The sequence below is a fragment of the Manis javanica genome, chromosome 4, assembly GCF_040802235.1.
Source record: "Manis javanica isolate MJ-LG chromosome 4, MJ_LKY, whole genome shotgun sequence".
Classification (NCBI taxonomy): Eukaryota; Metazoa; Chordata; class Mammalia; order Pholidota; family Manidae; genus Manis; species Manis javanica.
Window position 1 is genome coordinate 119884398 of NC_133159.1, and position 20009 is coordinate 119904406.

At 44.1% G+C, this 20009-nt stretch overlaps 1 protein-coding gene across 1 annotated transcript in view; it reads left to right on the plus strand.

Moving 5' to 3' along the window:
* The first annotated feature begins 6579 nt into the window (after nt 1-6579).
* HS3ST3A1 (heparan sulfate-glucosamine 3-sulfotransferase 3A1) overlaps nt 6580-20009 on the plus strand; it is a 107279-nt gene continuing 93849 nt past the window's right edge. Inside the window, exon 1 of the mRNA XM_073234758.1 lies at nt 6580-7326. Coding sequence (XP_073090859.1) covers nt 6728-7326 — 599 coding nt within the window. The 5' untranslated portion in view covers nt 6580-6727. The remainder of the gene's footprint in view (nt 7327-20009) is intronic.

Below are 20009 nucleotides of genomic sequence, written 5' to 3' on the forward strand. Positions count from 1 at the left end.
CTGTGTGGGGATTGTATGGCACTGAGTTTAAAGAGGACATTTGCCCCGAGGAAAATTCTGTGACCTCATTTCATGCCTGCTTCATCTTTTGGTGAGGGCTGACTTGTGGCCAAGACTGTATCTTTGATTCTGACAGTGTTATTAGAAGGGCAGAGGAAAATTACATTCACTGCAATAGCTTCCTACCACTAGACTGAATTCTCAACACTATGGCAGGAAGCATGTCACATGGCCCAGGGCCTCACATGTCAGAGGCAGACTTCATTCGGAGAGTTTCAGCACCTGTATGGTTCTTCATCAAAACACTGTCCCGCCACTTTACAGGAAAGGGTCATAGTAAGTCACAATGACTGAAATGTGAATCATGTCCTGGAATTAGGTAAGGTGGGCACAACCTGGCCAGCGATCCTGCCGACCATGCCAGATGTAACTCCCAGGGAAAATGCTGGGACAAAATACCTTTGAAACCGAAATCAGTCAAAGGGAGAAATAAAGTTTAAAACACATTTATTGCTTATAAGCAGTTGTCCCACATCTCTCTCTCTCTCCTGCTGTGGCAGAAGTGAGCAAATACTCCCCCCAATCTCTCAGGTCCTGATAAGCCCTCACTTGCCCATGTAATTACCCATTGATGTGGAGATGGACTACTTCTTTCCAATCCTTGAAAACACCTGTTGATATGGAGATGCACTGAGACCAGGCAAGAGATTCTGGAAATATTGCAATTTTACCCAAACCAGCCAAAGTGTGGCCTCAAGGCTGCTATTCCTTGGTCCTCACAATCCCCTTCCTGATGAAGAGGCATTTTGGGAGGCTCCTTGGTCAGCTTTAACTGCAATTTAATCCCTTCAGGTCTTCAAGAAAGTTCCTGGCAGCAGAATGTCTCATACTAGTCTTGAGAGATGGTGAATGGAGGGAAGTAGAAATGTTGAGTGTGAATATGAAGGTAAAAGGATCATGGCATCTCATCTTTTAAATCCATTCTTGGGAAGGATGTGTAACCTAAAGAAAAGATGAAGTTTTCATCATTGAACCAAAGCTACCATGTAATGCAAGCCTGAGGTTACTGAAGTCACACTTCTGCTTCTAGAAAACTTTCTTAGGTTAATAGAGAGATAGTGAAAACATTTTCTTGGGGCTAAAATAAGTAGAAATAAAGATTTGGTCAGTTATTTATTCAACATGTATTGACAGCTTCTTGTAATTGCTATGTTGGTGCTTATCTCTTGGGATCCAAAGTACCATCCCTCCTTACCCCCAACCAATTCCTCAAGACCCATCTTGAAATCCACCATCTCCAGGAACTCTCCCTCCTAATTTCTAGCTAATTATCAATTGTCACATTTGCTCTGTTCTAGTAGGAATTGGTTACTGAGCTGGAAACTGCCCTCTAATCTTGACACTGCTAAGAGAAAGCTTCATTAGGAGGAAGCTTCCTAAAAAAAAAGCAAATGTAGCCATGTCAATCTCCACAGATGTCCCACAAAAGTATAGACTCTCAAGAAAATCATACAAGGCCCTCCAGATATGGCTCTTGGTTTCTTCTTAATTCTTATCCTTGTGCAACATCTGGCTCCCTGTAAAGCATTCCCCAGGCCAAGCTCACACTTCATTCACTGAGACACAAACTCTTCACAACACATCTGTGTGTTGGCCTTTCTGTGGGGTGCAGATAAGCCTAAAATGCTCAGACACCAGCTCTTCTCTGGGCTCATTAGTCTACCAGCAAACTTTTACTGGGTATCTCTCTATACTAGGTGATATGCTGGATGCTTCCAGCGTACTACTGAGCAATGGTCCTGGGCTCCTTGGAATGCTTATAGCCTAAGGGGGAGGCATAGATATGAACACGCACCTGTAACATTACAAACCCTCACAGTCTGCAAGGAAAGTGCTGGGGACTCAGAGAATCCATGCCAGGAGACCTGCTTGAATCAGAAGCAGGGGATGGACAGGGAAGAGGTCCTTGAGGATGTATCTGAGCTGATATCTGAAGGGTGAAGGGTGTGTGCACTACAGGTAGAAACACCAGGTGTCCTGAGATAGGAAGGGCCAGGGCACAGCAGGGAAGGGAAAATGAACCTGGTACTTGCCTGGCACAATGTCTGGTAGTTCAGTTGAACACAAGGCAAATAGGCATTCTAAGGGGCTTGTGCAGGGTTTGTCTCATTAGGACTACAAGCTCTTAACATCTGTATTTTACCATGTGCAGGACATACTCTGCCTTCCAGGATCCTCTTTACCCTTGCCTCTGCTGCAGGAGGTTCACCCAGATCCAGTTCATCAGGGGGCTCCTGAGCACTCTCTCATGCTGGTTTGGCCAGTGGGTGCTGGGTGCCCTGGCAGGAGATGGAAGAGGGCGTGGGAGTGAGGAGCACATAGGAAAGGAATGAGGCATGTGGAGGGCCATGGGCTTTTTCTTAGAAATGCTCATCTTGTGGGATAAGGGGAGGTTCAGGTCCAGGGAAGCACCCTAAGTTCTTCAAGCAGAACCATTCATGGCTCTGTACACATCAATCAGGCTCCTCATTAGAGGTGGTCAAGGGATGCTGTCCATGTTAACCACAGTACTAAAAAGTCTTAGATTTTTAAAAGATTATCTACCTCTACATTTATCTACTGTCTATCTATCTATCATCTAATCTAACTCATATATATCTATATCTCCTCTCTCCTTTCTCTGTAGATAGACTGATAAATAATTTATATATATATAATTTTATGTATAAATACATATAAGTAATACATATTATATATAAGTAACTACATTAATCATGGTCATCTCTGGGCAATGAAATTTGAAGTTTTGGGTGTGTTTTGTTTATTCTTTATTGTGTATCAAATTTTTAAAATAAGCATGGATTATTCATTTTGGGGCAGGCAGGAGAGTCATTTTTAAAAAATATACCTTTAAAATGTAAACCTCTGTGGGTGAGAGAAAATAAGCAATCGTTGCACTGCAGAGTAAACAGGTTTATTAGATGCAGACCTGGAAAAGCCTGAGGGTAGGGTAGGATGCCCGGGAAGACATTGGGTGAGGTGGAGCTAGAGTGGAGTGAAGTACCAAGCAGGAAGCTGGAAGTCACTGCACACTGACCTCACCACTGAATACAGGATTGGCCTCTATGACTGCAAGCGCTTCTCCTGGCAGAATCAGGGAAGGACAAAGACAAAGGGAGAAAAAAGAAGAAACTGAACCAAAGTCCACTGTGCTCATCGGTATTTGTGTAGCCTGTCTCTCTCCTTCAAAGCACCATAATGATTGGCTAGAGCTGGTTTCCATTAGAATAAATGCATGTGAATAGATGAAAGGAAGCATTCTCTAAAGAGTGGTGGAGTATGACTGTAACTAATGTTAGCTGAAGACTTTACTCAGTCTTCTTGATTTTTTCCATAATGAGACATAGTGCCACATACCTGTACCCTATTGTTTGTCAAGAATCTCTCTTGTCCTTGCTCTTACCCTGAGAGGGGGCCCCAGGCAGGCTGGGTCCCACTCATAAAGCTTGTCCCTTCTCTCAAGGGCCTTCTCTGGATGACGTTTTCCCTCTAGGTTTTGATATCCTCTCCTTTCCCCCATTCCTTTACATTTAAGTATACTAGCAGCCCCAGTACTCCTAGCTGGGGGTTATTGCACTGTATCTTGGCCTTTGTCTTTCCCACTTCCGGGACAATACCTTTTTTTTTGTAAATAAACCCTCCATGAACTATCCTAATTTGAATGTGCTATTTCCTGTTGAGACTGACAGATATGATGCTCTCACCAAAACCAGCATCCCCATCTGTGCTGTTCGGGGTGGTAGCCACTTGCCGCATGTGGGTTTTGAGTATTTGAAGTGTAGCTAGTCCCAGTGTGCTGGAGATGTAAAATACAAATGTGGTTTCTAAGATTCGGTATGAAAAGGAAGAACATAAATGACCTCGGTAATTTTTATATTGACTACATGTTAAAGTTACATTTTCAGGTATATTGTATATATATTACTAAAATTAATCTCACCTGTTTCTTTTTACCTCTTTTAAGGTGGTTACTATGAATTTTTAAATTATTTATAAGGTTTGAACTTGTGGCCCATATTTTATTTCTAAATACCCTAGGTCTTGTGAGCGATCCTGAGAACCCTGTCTCCTACATAGTGTGGGTTTTTAATCCCCACATAAAGGAAATATCTATACTTGAAATGTGTCAGCTTAATGCACAAAATGGTATCACAACTGGAGCTAGAAGGGAACTTAGAGACCATCATTTTCTGGACAAGGAAACCAAGGCATGTTTGTAAATATTTATGGCCTTGCATATGCTTTCAGAGTAACTTTAAAGTGGTCTTTTTTTCTCTTCCTTCTGCAAATCAGATTGAAATACCTAGAGAAAAACCTTATAAAGCTCAAGTTAGTATTAGAGCACAACTGGTTTGTGGATATCCAATTTTAGGACACACAGAGGCATCAAACCTTGGCAAGGCTAGCTAGTTCATTCGTGTAAAAGCCCACTGCTTTAAGGCATCATGGTTTGTAGAATTGAGTGGGATTGGTACTTCATAAATATAAGTCCATATCCAGCAGGACCCAAATACACCAGTTCCATCCGAGCGCAGAGTTAGAATCACCAGGTCCCCTTTGTAAGGTTAAAGACTTCCCCGACTTCACTTCCAAGGTCAAAGAGAGCATAGAGACAGGAAGGCTGGCTAGAGGAAAGTTTTGAGGTTCCAAAACGGGGCAGCAAAAATTTCTGTGAGTTTCCTGCAACAGGGACACTGTGTCTGTTGCAGGCCCGGGTTAGCACCCACAGTGGGCGCAGAAAGCTGCCTCCATAACTTACAAGGGTTTTTTGGCAAGGCTATCGCCCACATTGCTGGGCGTCCCGCTGAGACAAGGAAGCCAAGAAATCAGGACAAATCGCATTGCAATAAAAAACCACCTCATGCAGGTTCCACGGGCCACCTCCCTCCATTAAACATCAAGGCGATTTGTATCCGTTCTTGACCGGCTCTCCGAGGAGCGCATGGAGAGGATATAGATAGGGTCAGGGGAGGCAAGAGAAAGAGGAAATCGCTGTTTATCAAAGGATAGTAATTCCTTTACCGAGTCGCGCGCGCGCGCGCGCACACACACACACACACACACACACACACACACACACACACACGTAAAACAATATAAAAAAACTCCTTCATTAAAAATCTGGGCATATTAAGATGGAATTGGAGCCAATTTTTCTTTTAATCTTAATTTCTCCCCTTGATTTATTTATTGGCTCGTTTCCTAAGACGTTGTTTCTTTCTAAGAGGAAGTCCCTGTGAACTCTTGATCATCTCAAAGTAATAAAAGGGAAAACGATCAAAAGGAAGGCAAAGGACTGCTTAGAGGAGAAAAGGCTTCGCTCAAAGGCCCGCTGTAGACGGTCGAGTAGGTGGAAGTCAAAGCTGCTGCAAGAATTCAGTTCTCTGGTCAAATGGGGGCGTGGCGCGCCGCGCGGTCCAGGGCGCCGCCGCCAACAAAACTTTAGAAGGTTCGAGGAAGGGGCGGGGAAGGGGAGGATGTGGTGACGGAGGTCGGAGGGGAGCGTACCGCAGGGGATCTGGACTGGGTCGGGGCTGCGAAGGGCTGAGATGGGTATGAGGCATTTGGGAAATCCTAACGCAGCGAGTGGCTGGCGGGGTGGAAGTCAGGGGCCCGGGCCCCGGCCGGCCCGAGCTGTCAGTCAGACCTCGGGAGCTGCCGCGGCCCCCAGCTCGGCTCCAAGGGGGCGAGGCTGCGGCGGGGGAGGCGGAGTGGGCAGGGGCGTTGCCCCGGTCGCCCCCGCCCTCTCCGATGCCATTGGGCCGCCGCAGCGGGTCCGCGCCACCTTTCCCCGTCTCAGCCCGCCCTCCCGGCTGCGCCCGTCCGGGGGCTGGTCCGGCCGGGCCGCTGACGTCAGCGCCAAGTTTGCTGCCCTCGGCGTCCCACGTGTGGCGGCGGCGGCGGCCCGGGAGGCGGCGGGGAGCGCCTGCGAGCACCGTGGCCGCGGCGGTGACAGGTCCTGCACAGCCCGGCCCTGCCACACGGCTCACAGGTGGGCCCGGGAGCAGCTCGGAGCAGCCGGCCGCGCACCGAGAGGAGCGGACGGCTCGGCGCGGGCCCCTGGCTGCCGCCCGGGCACTGGGCCTCGGTGGGACCTCGCACCAGAGCCGGGAGGGCGCGCCCAGGCGGGCACGGGGACGAAGGACGCGTGGGCTGGGAAGCACTGTCGGCCGCCTCTGTCTGGAGCGCCCGGAGCTCAGCAGCACGGGAGCCGCGCGTCCGCTCACCGGGACCGAGAGAGGGATGCACGATCGCTGAGTGCAGTTCCGCGGCGAGAGGCCGCTCGGGGCCGGAGCCGAGACGCACGCCGCCGCCGCCGCCGCCGCCTCCGAGACCCCGTTCCGGCGACTCTCGGGGACCTGCGGCGCCGAGCGCTGCCCGACGCTCAGCGCTTGGGCGAGTCTAAGACGATGGTTTCTTAAGCACCGCACCACGTCCCCTTCCCGCCCCTTCGACCGGAGGCAGGGATTCCGCGCAGGGATCCCGGGACTCTGTCCCCGGGAGGGGCCCCGGCCGCCGCCTCCCGGGGCAGCTCGCACGGCAGCAGGGACGCACGGCCGCCGCGGCCTCCGTCCAGCACGCAGGCCCTCGCGGAGGATGTCATGGCACCTGGCGGAGGCCCGGCCTAGCATGGCCCGCGCGTTGCCCGACGTCGCCTCCGGCTAGGATGGCCCTCCCGGGTCCGGCCGGCGCGCACCCCACCTCGGCCGAGCCGCTGTCCCGCAGCATCTTCCGGAAGTTCTTACTGATGCTTTGCTCCCTGCTCACGTCCCTCTACGTCTTCTACTGCCTGGCCGAGCGCTGCCAGACCCTGTCGGGCCCCGTCGGGGGGCAGTCGGGTGGCGAAGAGGAGGTGGGCGCGGCGGGTCGCGGCGTCCTGGCCGGAGGCCCGAGGGAGCTGGCGGTGTGGCCGGCGGCGGCGCAGAGAAAGCGCCTCCTGCAAGTGCAGCAGTGGCGGAGGCGCCGGCCGCCCGCACGGCGGGACGGCGGCGAGGAGGCGCCCTGGGAAGAGGAGTCCCCCGCGCTGGCCGGGGCTCCTGGAGGCTCCGGGGCTGGGAGCAGCGTGGCCGAGACCCCGCCGGGGACCCTGGCCCTGCTGCTGGACGAAGGCAGCAGGCAGCTGCCTCAGGCTATCATCATCGGCGTGAAGAAGGGCGGCACTCGGGCGCTGCTGGAGTTCCTGCGCGTGCACCCCGACGTGCGCGCCGTGGGCGCCGAGCCCCACTTCTTCGACCGCAGCTACGACAAGGGCCTCGCCTGGTACCGGTGAGCTCGCGTGGTCACAGGCGGGGGAGCCAACGCGCAGGGAGAGGCGGCGTTGGTGGGGGCTTGAAAGGGCCCATGGTGACCCTAGGTCACCCCCTCCCCATTTTATGCAGAAGGCAAATGGTCACCAGTAGTTGTCCTTAAGTGGAGGGGTCTAGGTCTTCCCCAGCCCCCTGCCTTCTCCTCCTAGAGATATTGAGGGAGGGGGTGGGAGGGGAATTCTGGCCTTAAGGATTTTGTTCCCCTTAGTTTTTGAGATTCTCTGCCTCAGCTAGCCAGTCTCATCTTTTTCTGCGACTCTGTGGAGGTACCTCCGTTGTCAGCTAAAGGAAAAAAAAGTCCCTCACAAGCCAAAAGCTAGTTCGTCAATTATTATAACCTAGTTGACCCCTTTCCCAAGGAATCCTGCTTTTATTTCTTCTTTCTTCTGGGCAATTCCCTGTATTAATTTACCTTGACCCTTTGCCAGATATTTGTCTGAGGTGATAAGTAATATACAGACTCGGTAAAAGTGTCAAGATGTGGTCTAGGAAGTTGGGAAATATATGCTCCAGCAAGTGCCAGCAGCCAGTCACCTTGTTTTCCAGAAGGCTTACTTGGGTTTGGGGGAAAGAATCAGTTTTGTAAAGTGTTTTCCATATGTATAGGAAAAAATATCTTTTGTCTCTGGACTGGCAGAAACTTTTCTAAAGATCTGCAAACAATTCTCTGCAAATGAGGTAGCCAAATTTTTTTTTTTTTTTTAAGTAAGAAAGGGGGAAAGGGGACGGCACTGGTTACATTGTAAAAAAAACTCTCCTCATACAGATCAGAAAACACTTGATTTAGATGTTAATCTTAAATTTGCCAGTGTTCTCAAATCCAGACCACCTCTAATAACAGAACCAGCTAGACTCTAATAATAAATCGTAGTGACACCTGGATTTTGTTTGCCATGAAATATTGGCCTTTCTTTTTTTTTTTTTTTGTTCTCTGGGAACAGGAAAGAAATCATGAGGCCAGAACTTTCCATTTTATAAAGTTCTATCTTGTTCCTTAACTATTCATTCTCCTTGTTATTTTAACTGAAACAATACTATAAAAGTTGCAACGTAATTGGACATATTTCAAAAGCCCACTAAATTGACCATTCAGCCCCAAACAGGAGTGGATGTGATTTGGCCAGTTGATTTAGGGGAAACTCACCCTCAGACTGATTTCAAGAACTGAATTTATAGTAACTCAACTCATGAGAAAACATTTGGTCCTAAAAGTCAAATTCAAACATTAAACACTTTTAAAACGGTAACTTTCCATTTGTGCAAAAGAAAAACAAGCTTCCCTTACTACAGAATATATATCATTTAAAAATCATCAGCCACTTAAAAAAATCCCCGTGTGTTTCTGTCATTTATGTTGTATCCTCTGGGAAGTCCTTACAAAAATGACCTGTTGAATCTGGAAACAACAGGTCCTTCTTTTTAGCACAAAGGCAGCTCTGTTTTTTCCATCAAGGACACAAGAAAGAAGTGATTAAAGACCCCTAAAACTCCTTATCTGTAGCAGCTTGCATTGAATTCGGCCTCGTACAGTGCTATAAGTGAACACATTTCAAGCCAACTGCACAAAACATCTAAGACAATGTTTGCCTCTGAGATGCCATGAAATATGGTGAAATATTTAGTACTAAAACCCTTACATTTTGACATACAGACTTCATTTCCACAAAATAGAACTGTTTCTTTTATTCCAGAAAAGACTATTTGAGAGCACAGTATATCTACAGGCCTGAATCTTATTTTCTGTGGAGCTTTCTGAGGTTGTGTGACAGAAACAAGATTTCAAGATAACTAGAAACACAGGCATTAAAAAAAAAAAAAAAAGAAAGAAAGAAAGAAAAGAAAAAAAAAGGAGAAAGTCATAAACTTTTAGGCCACTTTTACATTTGGAAACTGGATTCATGCTGTAAAGTAAATCTCTCCCTGGATTGTTTACTCCAGCAGAGGAGTTCTACAAAGCAATTTATGGTGATTACAAAAATAACTACACAGTAGACTTCATGGTTTGGTGAATTTAATTTTCTAAGTGTAGCAATGTCTTTGTTTTACCATTTGCAATGGTTTTTTATTGGGTGCATAAATTTAAGTTTAACTCAATTACATAGAAAACTTTTATTAAAACAAATTTTCAATCGGTGGAGCCTGGGTTATGCGATTACTTAATGAAATTGTGCCACCGTTCTCTTTCATTGGTTGTGAAATTTCAGTTCGATGTTTGTGAGAAAGACTGAAGACTGAACTATGAAAAAAAAATTTCCCACACAGCATACCTCTCAACTGCTAAGTGCATTTTAACTACTTTTATTGAGCCAGCATTTTAGAATAAGGGATCTGGTCAGACCTTCCTGAGTCAGCCCCAGATTTGTAATACAGGATTTCAGTCACACACTATGACCACACACACGTCCATTCACAGGTGCACAAAAAGAAAGACAACCCCAGGATTTGCATCCTGGGGTGACTTATGGGAGAGAAAAATCTGTAAAATATTTTTTACATGCTTATTGACATGGGAGAATCATAAATGTCTAGCCTTGCTGTTTTGCCCAGTAAAATCTTGCTGTTTGCTGTGCTAGTTTGTTGTGGCACTGCCCCCTACTGTCCTCACAGAGGGGGAAATCTGTTGCTGTTAGGAAGTACGAAGAAAACCCCTTCGACGGAGGAGTTTGAGAGTTTAGAAACGCCTGTTGCTAGGATGTTTCTATAAATTTCACTCACTGGGAAAAAAATAAAGTACTTACTGCAACCCAAGAATAGTGTGATCAACAGTTTTTTCGTTTGAACAAATCTGTAGTAAAAGCAGGAAAATTAATTTATTCAAAATATCTGAAAGGAAATTATTACTAGTTTAAAATGTCCTAATATTGCTCCAAAATAAATAAACAAAAGGCAAGTTTTTATGTGCCAGGAAATTTGTTAATGATAATTTAGGACACTTCGAGTTTCCTGGATATGAAACTCCACCCTGATGATGGGGTTTAAAAAAACATTCCACATTACTTATTTTAGCAGACATGATATCAGCACAACAAATGTCTGCGGCCTGCGTGTCCTGGGAAAGCGATCCTTTGCAGTGAACAGTCGCCATTCGCATTGTATGTATGGTGGTTTCATAAAGAAAAGTGCGGAATTGTTTCATTAAATACAAAGGTTTGAGCTGTTTTCTGGAAGTCAAGACCAAATTACTGTAGTTCAAGAGCAGTGAGCTTAGAATTTAATGAGAAGACTCCCCTCTTTGTTTGTGTGTATCTGTACCAACTAAAAGGTGTTTTTTTCTCCTAAAACAAAAGATACCTATTTATAAAGTATTTAAAGAGCATTTGTATAAGTATTTAAAGAGTATACATATATATATGTACATACATTTGTATATGTATATGTAACATTTTAGTTTCTGTAACACTTTAGTCTCATATTTTAGGACAAGGTAATCTCTTCCCTACGTTTTGATTCGTTTCCTTTAGTAAGACTGGATACTTTCAGCAAAGAAGAATATTGCTAAAATATTTTACTCTACAGCATCCAGGAAGATTAGAGATCACTCAACTTGGAGTTTAGGGGTTAGTTCTCCCCCTAGCTTCATCAAAAGTTGAAGTTTTCTGGCCTCTAATGATCGTTGCCTAGTTTTTCAAGAAGAGGCAAATTGAAGAAGGGAACTTTCGCTTCCTATCAGGAGACATCGGCATTGAGTAGCAGCTGGGAGCAGCTGCAAAGGGCCTCAGTGTGCAGTTTCCCACCCTCCTGAGCCACAAGCCTCCTCTGCAGGAAGGGTTGGAAGTGAAACCTGAGCCAAGGCTAGCTGCAGTTTGGCCACCCATGCAAGGTCATATGGACTGAAGTCCACAGAGGCTCTTCTGTCCTTCAGTGGAGTTAAAACTATTGGGAAGGGAGGAGTGGTAGCAGGAGGAAAGTGGGGAGAATCGCTTTGGACCTTGAGCTTAGGGTACATGCCTACAGGAGGAGAAGGTATAATTTCTCTCAGGCATATAGTTCCCAGAAACTGTCAGTGTCTAGAAAAAAGCAGAAAAAATCAGTGGAGAAAATCCACTGAGAGGTTGCAAACAGCCCCTTGGAGAAGACATGGTGCTGTCACTTTGCTGAACTTCCATGGTCTGGGATCATCCTCCCAGTAGACTGCCCCAGCGATACAAGTCAGACAGCCTAGTTCCCAGCTGTATATGTGCATACACTCAAGCGCCCCACGCACCCGTGCATGCAAGAGCAGACACCTAGTAGGTAGGGAAAGTGTTAGAGTAGACAACGGGCATGTTATGAAGTAGTTGGGAAACTTCAGAGCAATATCATACTCCCCAGATATGGAACAGGCTTTGGGACTGTGGGGTTCAGTAATTAAAAACAGCAACAGAAACCGTATTTGGTATAGCCTGGAATTGGAATACCTTGTGTGAGTGAATATTTCTTAATAAGGATGAGATTTACAATGTGCTCGTATATTTTATGTGAAATGCATAAGCATCTATATGTGAAAAGCCTCCCCAATGTTGTAATCTCCTGCCCTCCCCTTAAAAAGAAAGCACTCTGGCCAAAATATTGGTCTCATGTAAATGTGGCTGTTGATTGGCCAGGAAAGAATATGTGCTAAATCCATATTTTGCAGGGGTCATGGGAATGACATAAGCCTGTGCAATTAATGACAACAGGGGCTAACCTTACATAGACCAGATGCTCGCATCATGAACAGAAAAGTGTCCTGGAGCAAACAAACCTACTTGATATAAACAACAAAAGGCTTCACATCTCTAAGGGATGCATATGAACAATTGCAAATTTGCAATTACCATTAAGTCAAATTGCTGGGCCCAGGGTTGGGTACTTTATTTATTTATTGTTTTTCCTTAGGGGGAACATCTTTCTGCACTAAGTAATAGTAACTTGGTTGATAAAAAGCATCATTTCTTGATGTGTTTCCCAAGGATGTTAGACTCCAAGCTTTTAGAAAAATTGTTTCTGCCTAAGTGATGAGTTACTCTTGTGAGAATGGCATTTTTTATTAAATAGATGCCTTTAATATGTAATCAGCTGAAGTTGCACCTAAGTAATATTTTAGATCCCGAGTCTTTGCATTTCTAAGAAAGTCTTTAAAATGCTTGCCAACACTTTAAAACCTCTGCTAATTTGATAACAGTTTAAAAATCCCTGCAGGGGATATTGATACAGTTAATAGACATACTTAGGTTGACAGCAGAACTTAGAAACTGTGGAAATGCTGAGTTCAGTGACCTGAAGCATCCTGCCAGTTGCCTGTCCCCAGTGATGCAACTCTTGATGCTTTGCTTTTCTCATGCGCTCATGACTGTCATGCTTCTAGCATTCACAGTTATCTTATGATCACTTGAGGATGGTATTCCAGAAGTTCAGATTTGACTGGTTTTGGAAGTTATCAGGTGACAGTCAGTGTGAAAAAGAAAAGGGGAAAAGTTTATTCAGAATGAAGTTTAGTACTTGCCATTAGGCATGTGATATTCTTGCAAAGGTTAAAAAAAAAATCCCATTCTTGAGAGCAGCTCACTTCAAATGTGACATGCAGCACCACCTAGTGGGAGGGAGCGTCAGAAGGAACCCAAAGGGCTGCTCTTTGAAAACCTCATCAATACCAGCATATAATTTGCAGGCTCAGTTAAGAGTTGGGGTGGTGGGGTGGTGGTCATGTTAGGCAGCACTTCCATCAAGTATGATCTGTTCGGTGTGGCTGGGTTCACTTCTTTTGAGCAGGGAATTTATTCTTTAGAGAGAAATAAAAGTGACTTGCTTTCACAATAAACCTGAAAAGCAAGATATAAATGATTAGGAGATTTATATTAGAAATGTGAGTGACTGAAAAGAATGCCATATGCCCCAGATTAGCTTTGTTAGTGTGTTTTGCCTCTATTTCTGAAAACCAGCTTCAAATGAAAATACTTCCAGATGATTTTATTGCAACATCAGTAATGCAACCTATTCCTTCCCCTGTGTCCTATGGGTTTTGGAGGGGGTCCCATCATTCTTAACCGGCAGCACACAGAAGCCTTTTAACCCTTGATGTACCTGAGATACACTATTGAGGGTCCTGCCCAGGTGGGACAGTGTCACGGGAAGGGGATTTCAGAGTTCCAACAAGATAGATCTTCCTGTGACTGCACAGCATGAGGAGTGTGGGAGCTCATGGTCAGGTTTTAAAAGTAAGGCCCAAGGACAGGGAAAGACAGGAACACCACATGAAGAGACCTGACATATACCACCTTAACCAAGCGGTAAGGCTAACCCTGCCTTGTCATCCTGCGCAGATCATGTATGTACACCTGGTGCACTGAAGTGAGGAGGGCACTGTGCCTGGGGGGCATTTGCTCCCCACCCACCCAAATCCATAATCCCAGTGGAATCATGACAAAATGGTAGACCAACGCAAATGGAGTAGCAACTATGAAACACCTGGACCGTATTCCTCAAAAATGTCAAGATTGTGTGCGACAAAGTAAGCCTGATGAGCTGTTACACATCAGAGGAGACAAGAGATTAGTCATTCATTAAGTCATTAATTAACTAGGAAGTTAATATAGTGCAGTACCCTGATTGGATCCTGGGATAGGAAAAGGATGTTTATGAATAAACTAGGGAAATGAAAATTTTTTGTAGAGTTTAGTTAATTTCTGGGTTTTGATCATTGTTCTAGGGGTATGTAAGACGATATCCCCAGGAGGATCTGGGTGAAGGGGTACCTGAGAATATTCTGTACTATTTTTAGTTTACAATGTTAATATCTGAAATGATTCTAAAACCAAATTAAGAACAGCAACATCAACGAAGAAGGCAGGAGATAGATGCCTCGCGGCATCAAGGAAGGGGGGCTCATACTTTCCTTCCGAAGGCCCCCAGCACAGGCCTGCCGGCTTCCCCTCCACCGCCAGCACCTGTTGCGTCCAGACAAGCTGATCTTACCCTCAGCTTATATCATAATAAAATTGGCTCACAGCTCCCCTCCTACTCTCTTGTCCCTGGAACAACCACAGAGGCGGTTTTGTTTTTCTTCCTTGCTCTTCTTTATAGCTGGCAGATGTAAAATGAAGAAGGTATAAAAAGTCAACCACCCCTAACTGAATCCTGCTTGTGTTGGAGAGCAATAACTTTGATATAAATGACAGGTTTTTGAGAACACAAAGAAATGAAGTCGGGGACAGAGGAAAATCAGATGCGGGCATCTGGCTTTTGTGCTACAAATATAGGAGGAGCAGTTGTCAGGAGTTGGCTCTGGCTCTGGGGTGAAGAGATGGGGCTGTGCTGGGGACGCTCCCTATAGCTAATATGACAAGACAGTCCAGATTTCCCAGACCAGCTTAAATATTCTATTTGCTTATTTGACCTGGTGCTTTAATCTTTTTGGTTCAGACTCTTTGGCTTAGGAGACCAGTCATGGGAGCAGAACACTCCTGGGGTGATCATAGGGTGAAAGGATGAGGCAAGAAGAGAAAACCTGGCCTCCAGAGCCCTGGACATCCTATGTGGTTCTTGCTGGAGGCACTATGGCCAGGATGCCAGTGTTATCAGACTCAAAGTTCCTGCCTAGGTTGCATGCTGGCATTTTCTGCTTCTGTTTTTAAACATGCAGTTTTGCATCTGAGATTCTGGTTTAATAAACAGTAGTGAAAATCATTTCCGTTGCTATTTTCAATGAATGTAAAAATAATTTTGTCCACATTACATTTTTACTTCATCAAAACAAAATGCACCCACTACATCATGAAACTCAAAGAACTGAACAGTGTTTCTTAATCATTGATTCACTTATCTTTACTGGATTCATTTTATAAACCTGTTTCATGCAAAGTTCAGGCTACTAATGCTTATGTAGGTTAAGTGATTTCTGTGATATAATACCATGCCCTATTTGTTATTTGGTGTTTTTCCATCTTAGTTGGCATACATTTCTCTTCATGCACTGTGAATCGTTTTAAAAAGAGCAAAAATTTGAAACCTGCAATGTACATTTGATGAAATTTGTTATTATAATTTCTTATTTCATTTGTTTTTGCTCTGATCTTTGCTATTTCCTTCCTTCTACTAAATCTGGGCTTAGATTGTTCTTTTTCTAGTTCCTTGAGATATAAAACTGGGGTGTTTGAGATTCTTTTCTTTTTCTCCACATAGTCATTTGTCACTATAAACTCCCTCTTAGATCTGCTTTTGTTGCATCCTGTAAGTTTTGGTATATCGTGTTTCTGTTTTTGTTTGTCTCACGATATTTTTTGATTTCCCTTTTGATTTCTTCTTTGACCCATTGGTTGTTCAAGGGTGGGTTGCTTAATCTCTACATGTTCATGAATTTTCCAGGTACTAATTTCTCTTTTCATTCATTGTGGTCAAGAAAGATACCTGATATGATTTCAGTCTTTTTATATTTGTTGATACTGTTTTTCCCTGTCATTCTCTGCATTCCGCTGATCAATAAACAGAGCTTAGAAAGGTGAAGTACCTTGGCCAAGGTCCTATAGCCCAGTGCATGGCAAAACTGGTGCTGGGCCCAGGTCCACCTGACTCCAGCATGGCAGCACTCCACCACTGGGGCATTTTGTCATATTGTCAGAATTGTCCATATGTGGCTCCTGCCCAAACAGCAAGCCAGTAGCCAGAGACTGGGGGGAGAGAAAGGCTGCCCCATGTGATTGATATGTTTGATTCTGGTCTTGGACCTTTAGTTAGACAACTGGGCAAATATCAACATATGATTGAAAATAAGAATTTTTAAAAGTACTGAAATATCCTTGCAAATCTGTTAGCCTCTTTGTGATAACCAAAGCTATTTCTGGTTTAAGTCAGCTTCTCTCTCTCTCTCTCTCTCTCTCTCTCTCTCTCTCTCTCTTTCTCTCTTATAAGCAGTCTGATCATGGAATTCATTCTGTTGAACCTATCAGAAATCCTGGAACATTCAATTGTATTTTTCCCCATCCATTAAAACAAGACAATAACCATGAAAAAACTCTTCCTGTTAAATAGTCCAAATGAGCAACTTCTTTCCAGATCGCTGCATAGGAGAGTCAAAATATAGTCAGAAGTGTGATGAGAAGGCTGCTCGCTGGTCTTGGAATTGGGGCAAGCTGAGCCCATGGCTGTGCTCAGTTGCAATCCCATGCCCCCTTTGGACTGTATGGATCCCCACTGGGCACTCTCCCTGGACATGGCTGGGCCAGGCCCAAGTCCCTCCTTCTCTCCCTGTCCTGTATTTGCACCTTCTGATTGACACTCTATTTCATATCCTTTATATATGTTAATAATCCCAATCAGGGCACAGCCCAATTTTACCTCCAAGCACTGTTCTATCTTCATTATTATTGTTATTAATAATTTTCATCTAATTGTTTTCCTGCCATTTGGACAACATTAGTCCCAAGCCCTTTACTATAGCAGTCAGGCCATTGCCACATACAACATGGCTTTGATTTGAATTCCTTTGGTTCCAGTCAGGTAGAATCATAAAGTATAGAAGATGCATGTTTGATGTAAAGATTGTCTTTTGCTTATGAAGACACCAGGGTGTCTTGCCCAAGGCAAAGCTTAGAGACCCAAACTGAAGGCTTCTGATGCCCAGGGTACAATTCTGGAGAACACAGTTGGAAAATAATTGCATGCTCTGAATGATAGAAATTTAATTTTGGAGGGTTAGCAATAATGACAAAAATATTCCAGAAAATGTAGCAAGTTAGAGCAGTATTTTTTCCTCCTCCCAGAATGGGTGAACTAAAGCATAGAATTGAACTGAGTCAGTGATCAGTTCATCTGTAAATTTCTGGTTTTCATCTCAGATGTTTTCCCCAATATTTTGGTGCATATAGACTATGCAACTCAGCTGGTGTGATTGGCCTATGGATCCTCATAAGTAATTTGTGTTTTATAGTCATTGCCTGCTTGTAAAAGATTAGTGGGAGAAATCCGAGTACAGACAGGAAAAAGTTTGCTTTTTCTCTCCTGAGTGTTCACAGTAGGAAGTAATCAATCAAATTATGGGAATAAAATTCCTTTTCCCCTTTTTCAGAGTTCTTACTTGGATTAGATCTCTCCTTTCAGGAGGAAATATCAAAGTTGCCAGGCTGGTTTGAATGACAAAGTCAAAAATGATGTGTTTGTTATGGTCATAAATCTTTGCAGATTCTCATTAACTTCAGGTATTTAAAAAAGGAACTGGGTTAAGCTCCAACTAAAGTTACATTCCCAGAGCTAACTGCTCCCCTCATCACCTTTCTTAACTGAAGCCATGTTTGCTCTAACTTAATGTTTTGAAAAGTCCTGGCTATAGAAAAACGCTGCAGCGTTGAAGTGATTTCATTTCACAAACAAAGCTTTTGAGTAAATAAAAGCAGGCATCTGTTGTTGTTGTTGTTTTTATTTCCTGGTGGACCCTAATTATGCTTGTAGTTTCTTTCATCAGATGTTGCTGGTGTTTTTTTTTTTAAAGAAATAAAGCCTACTAATTTTTCTTTCTAATGAGGTTTTTATGCTTTTTTCTTGGTGTGGGAGGGCTTGGAATTTTGACAGTATTTGTTAAGAAGGCTTTCCCCAAAGCCAGAGGGTCTCCTAGAATGCCCTGCTAAGGTTTAATGATGGAAAGAAAACCAATTGGATCTGGTTTATACTTATATGGGTGGAGGTCATGGGGAGCTAATGCTTGTGATGGTAATTCTTGGGAATTTCAGGTACATTTGCCCTGTGACAAAGGGTGGTATGTTGGAAGCAAGCTTTGGAGAAACTACTTCTCAGCTCCAGCTGATTGCCAAGTAAGAAAGTGGGCTCATTATTGCCATGCCCTCTAACTTTTCAAAAGAATCTTGGAATACTCTTTTTCTAAAAACATATTGGGAAGTAATTCATGTAGTAAAACAAAATCAAAAAACAAAATTCTGCATGGATGGAGCAAACCAGTCTCGCCTGAAGGTGAATGGCTGCTAGTTCATAACATGGCTTATGGGGAAGACCAGAGTTAGACAATGAAAAGCTGCTGTATACCAAGAATTTTTCAAACTGAATCATAAGGCATTGATGTATTATAAAATCAGTTATTATCATTTTAAGTGGAAGGTACTAAAATAGAGTAAGATAGGAGAGTGGATGCCATGTAGTAAGCAAAACAAATATTATCTTAACAGACTTGGTTCAGTTTGTGTGTGTGTGTGTATCTGTGTGTGTGTGTGTGTGTGTGTGTGTGTGTGTGTGTGTGTGTGTGTGCAGGAAGGGCTAGATATGAAACGTATTTGGTATAGTGGATCTCAACAGAAAAAAGTTTGAAAGGGCGAGTAGGAACAGAAGTCCTGTTTGAAAAGTCTGAAATGAGTGCTCTTCACACGCCCTTGAGAGGCTGAGTGGGAGCATTCTATGCTATGGATTTGAAACCTTAAGCCTTACATGTCCACGGCCTGGAACTCTACTTGTCACATTAAAGATTCTCTATTGGTTTGATGAAACACTGACCTCTTCGGCTAGAGGTCAGCAGTTTTTTACTGGGAAGGGCCAGACAGTAAATATTTTAGATTGTGGGCTGCGTGGTTTCCTTCACAATTGTTCAACTCTGCTTTTGTAGCAGGAAAGCAACCTGAGACTGTATGTAAGTGAATGTGCATGACTCTGTTCCACTAAAACATAATTCACCAAACCAGCTTTTGGCTCATTGGCTATAGTTTGCAGACACCAAGGGTGGGCTAAAGGCTTCTAATATGAACCCCATCTTCCTTTACTTACCTTGTTACTCTCAGGTGAGTCCTCACTGCTGACGATCATGGGGGCGATTGTGAATGCATGGTGTAGGTGATTCACCTCCCACCTGAGGTACAACTCAGAAATAACAGCTCCGTGTGCCTGCTTGAGAATCAGATAGTCCATCCCAGACCAGCTGGCGGTGACCTGTGGGAACTTTTGAAATATTCAGAGCTGTTTGGGATGATAGCATTTCTTATAAAGGTGATTAGATACTTAGCTACACTCCATTAAGAAAGAGATATCACACAAACACAAATCAAAGCAGTCTTCGGTCATTTGTTTTTTAAACCTGAATAGTCCATTTCAATGTTTCCTTTATTGTACTTGAGTGCTTGTTTAGTTTATTTATTCTCCATTTCTCTTTTGCCTTTTGGACGCCCAAGTAGCCTGTGAAGTCTTTGGTGGGATTAGTGGGGGACACAGTGAGGCAATTCTCCATCACCTGCCTCTGTTCTAAGAAACAGTCCTACTGTGTGCTTCAATTCAGCATTCTGTCTTAGCCTGTGAAGAGCAAGACATCAAGTTGAGAACAAAGCACGGGTAAAGATTGTTGAGGATCGTTAAATGGCATGCTTAAGGAGCTTGGACTTTATTCTTGATCATCACTGTCCGACAGGAATGTAATGGGGCTGCATATGTCATTTAAGTTTCTGGTAGCCACCGTCAAAAAAGTAAGATTGAAGAGGTGAAGTTAATTTCAGTAATAGTTAGATTTAAGTCAAAATGTCTGAAGTATGATAATTTCAACATGCAACCAAAAATCAAACACCATCAATGAGACAATTTGCATTTTTCATATGGAATCTTCCAGATCTACTCTGCATTTTATACTTGCACCACATCTCAATTCTGATTAACCATGTTTCACGTACTCACTAGCCCCATGAGGCCAGTGGCTACCATACT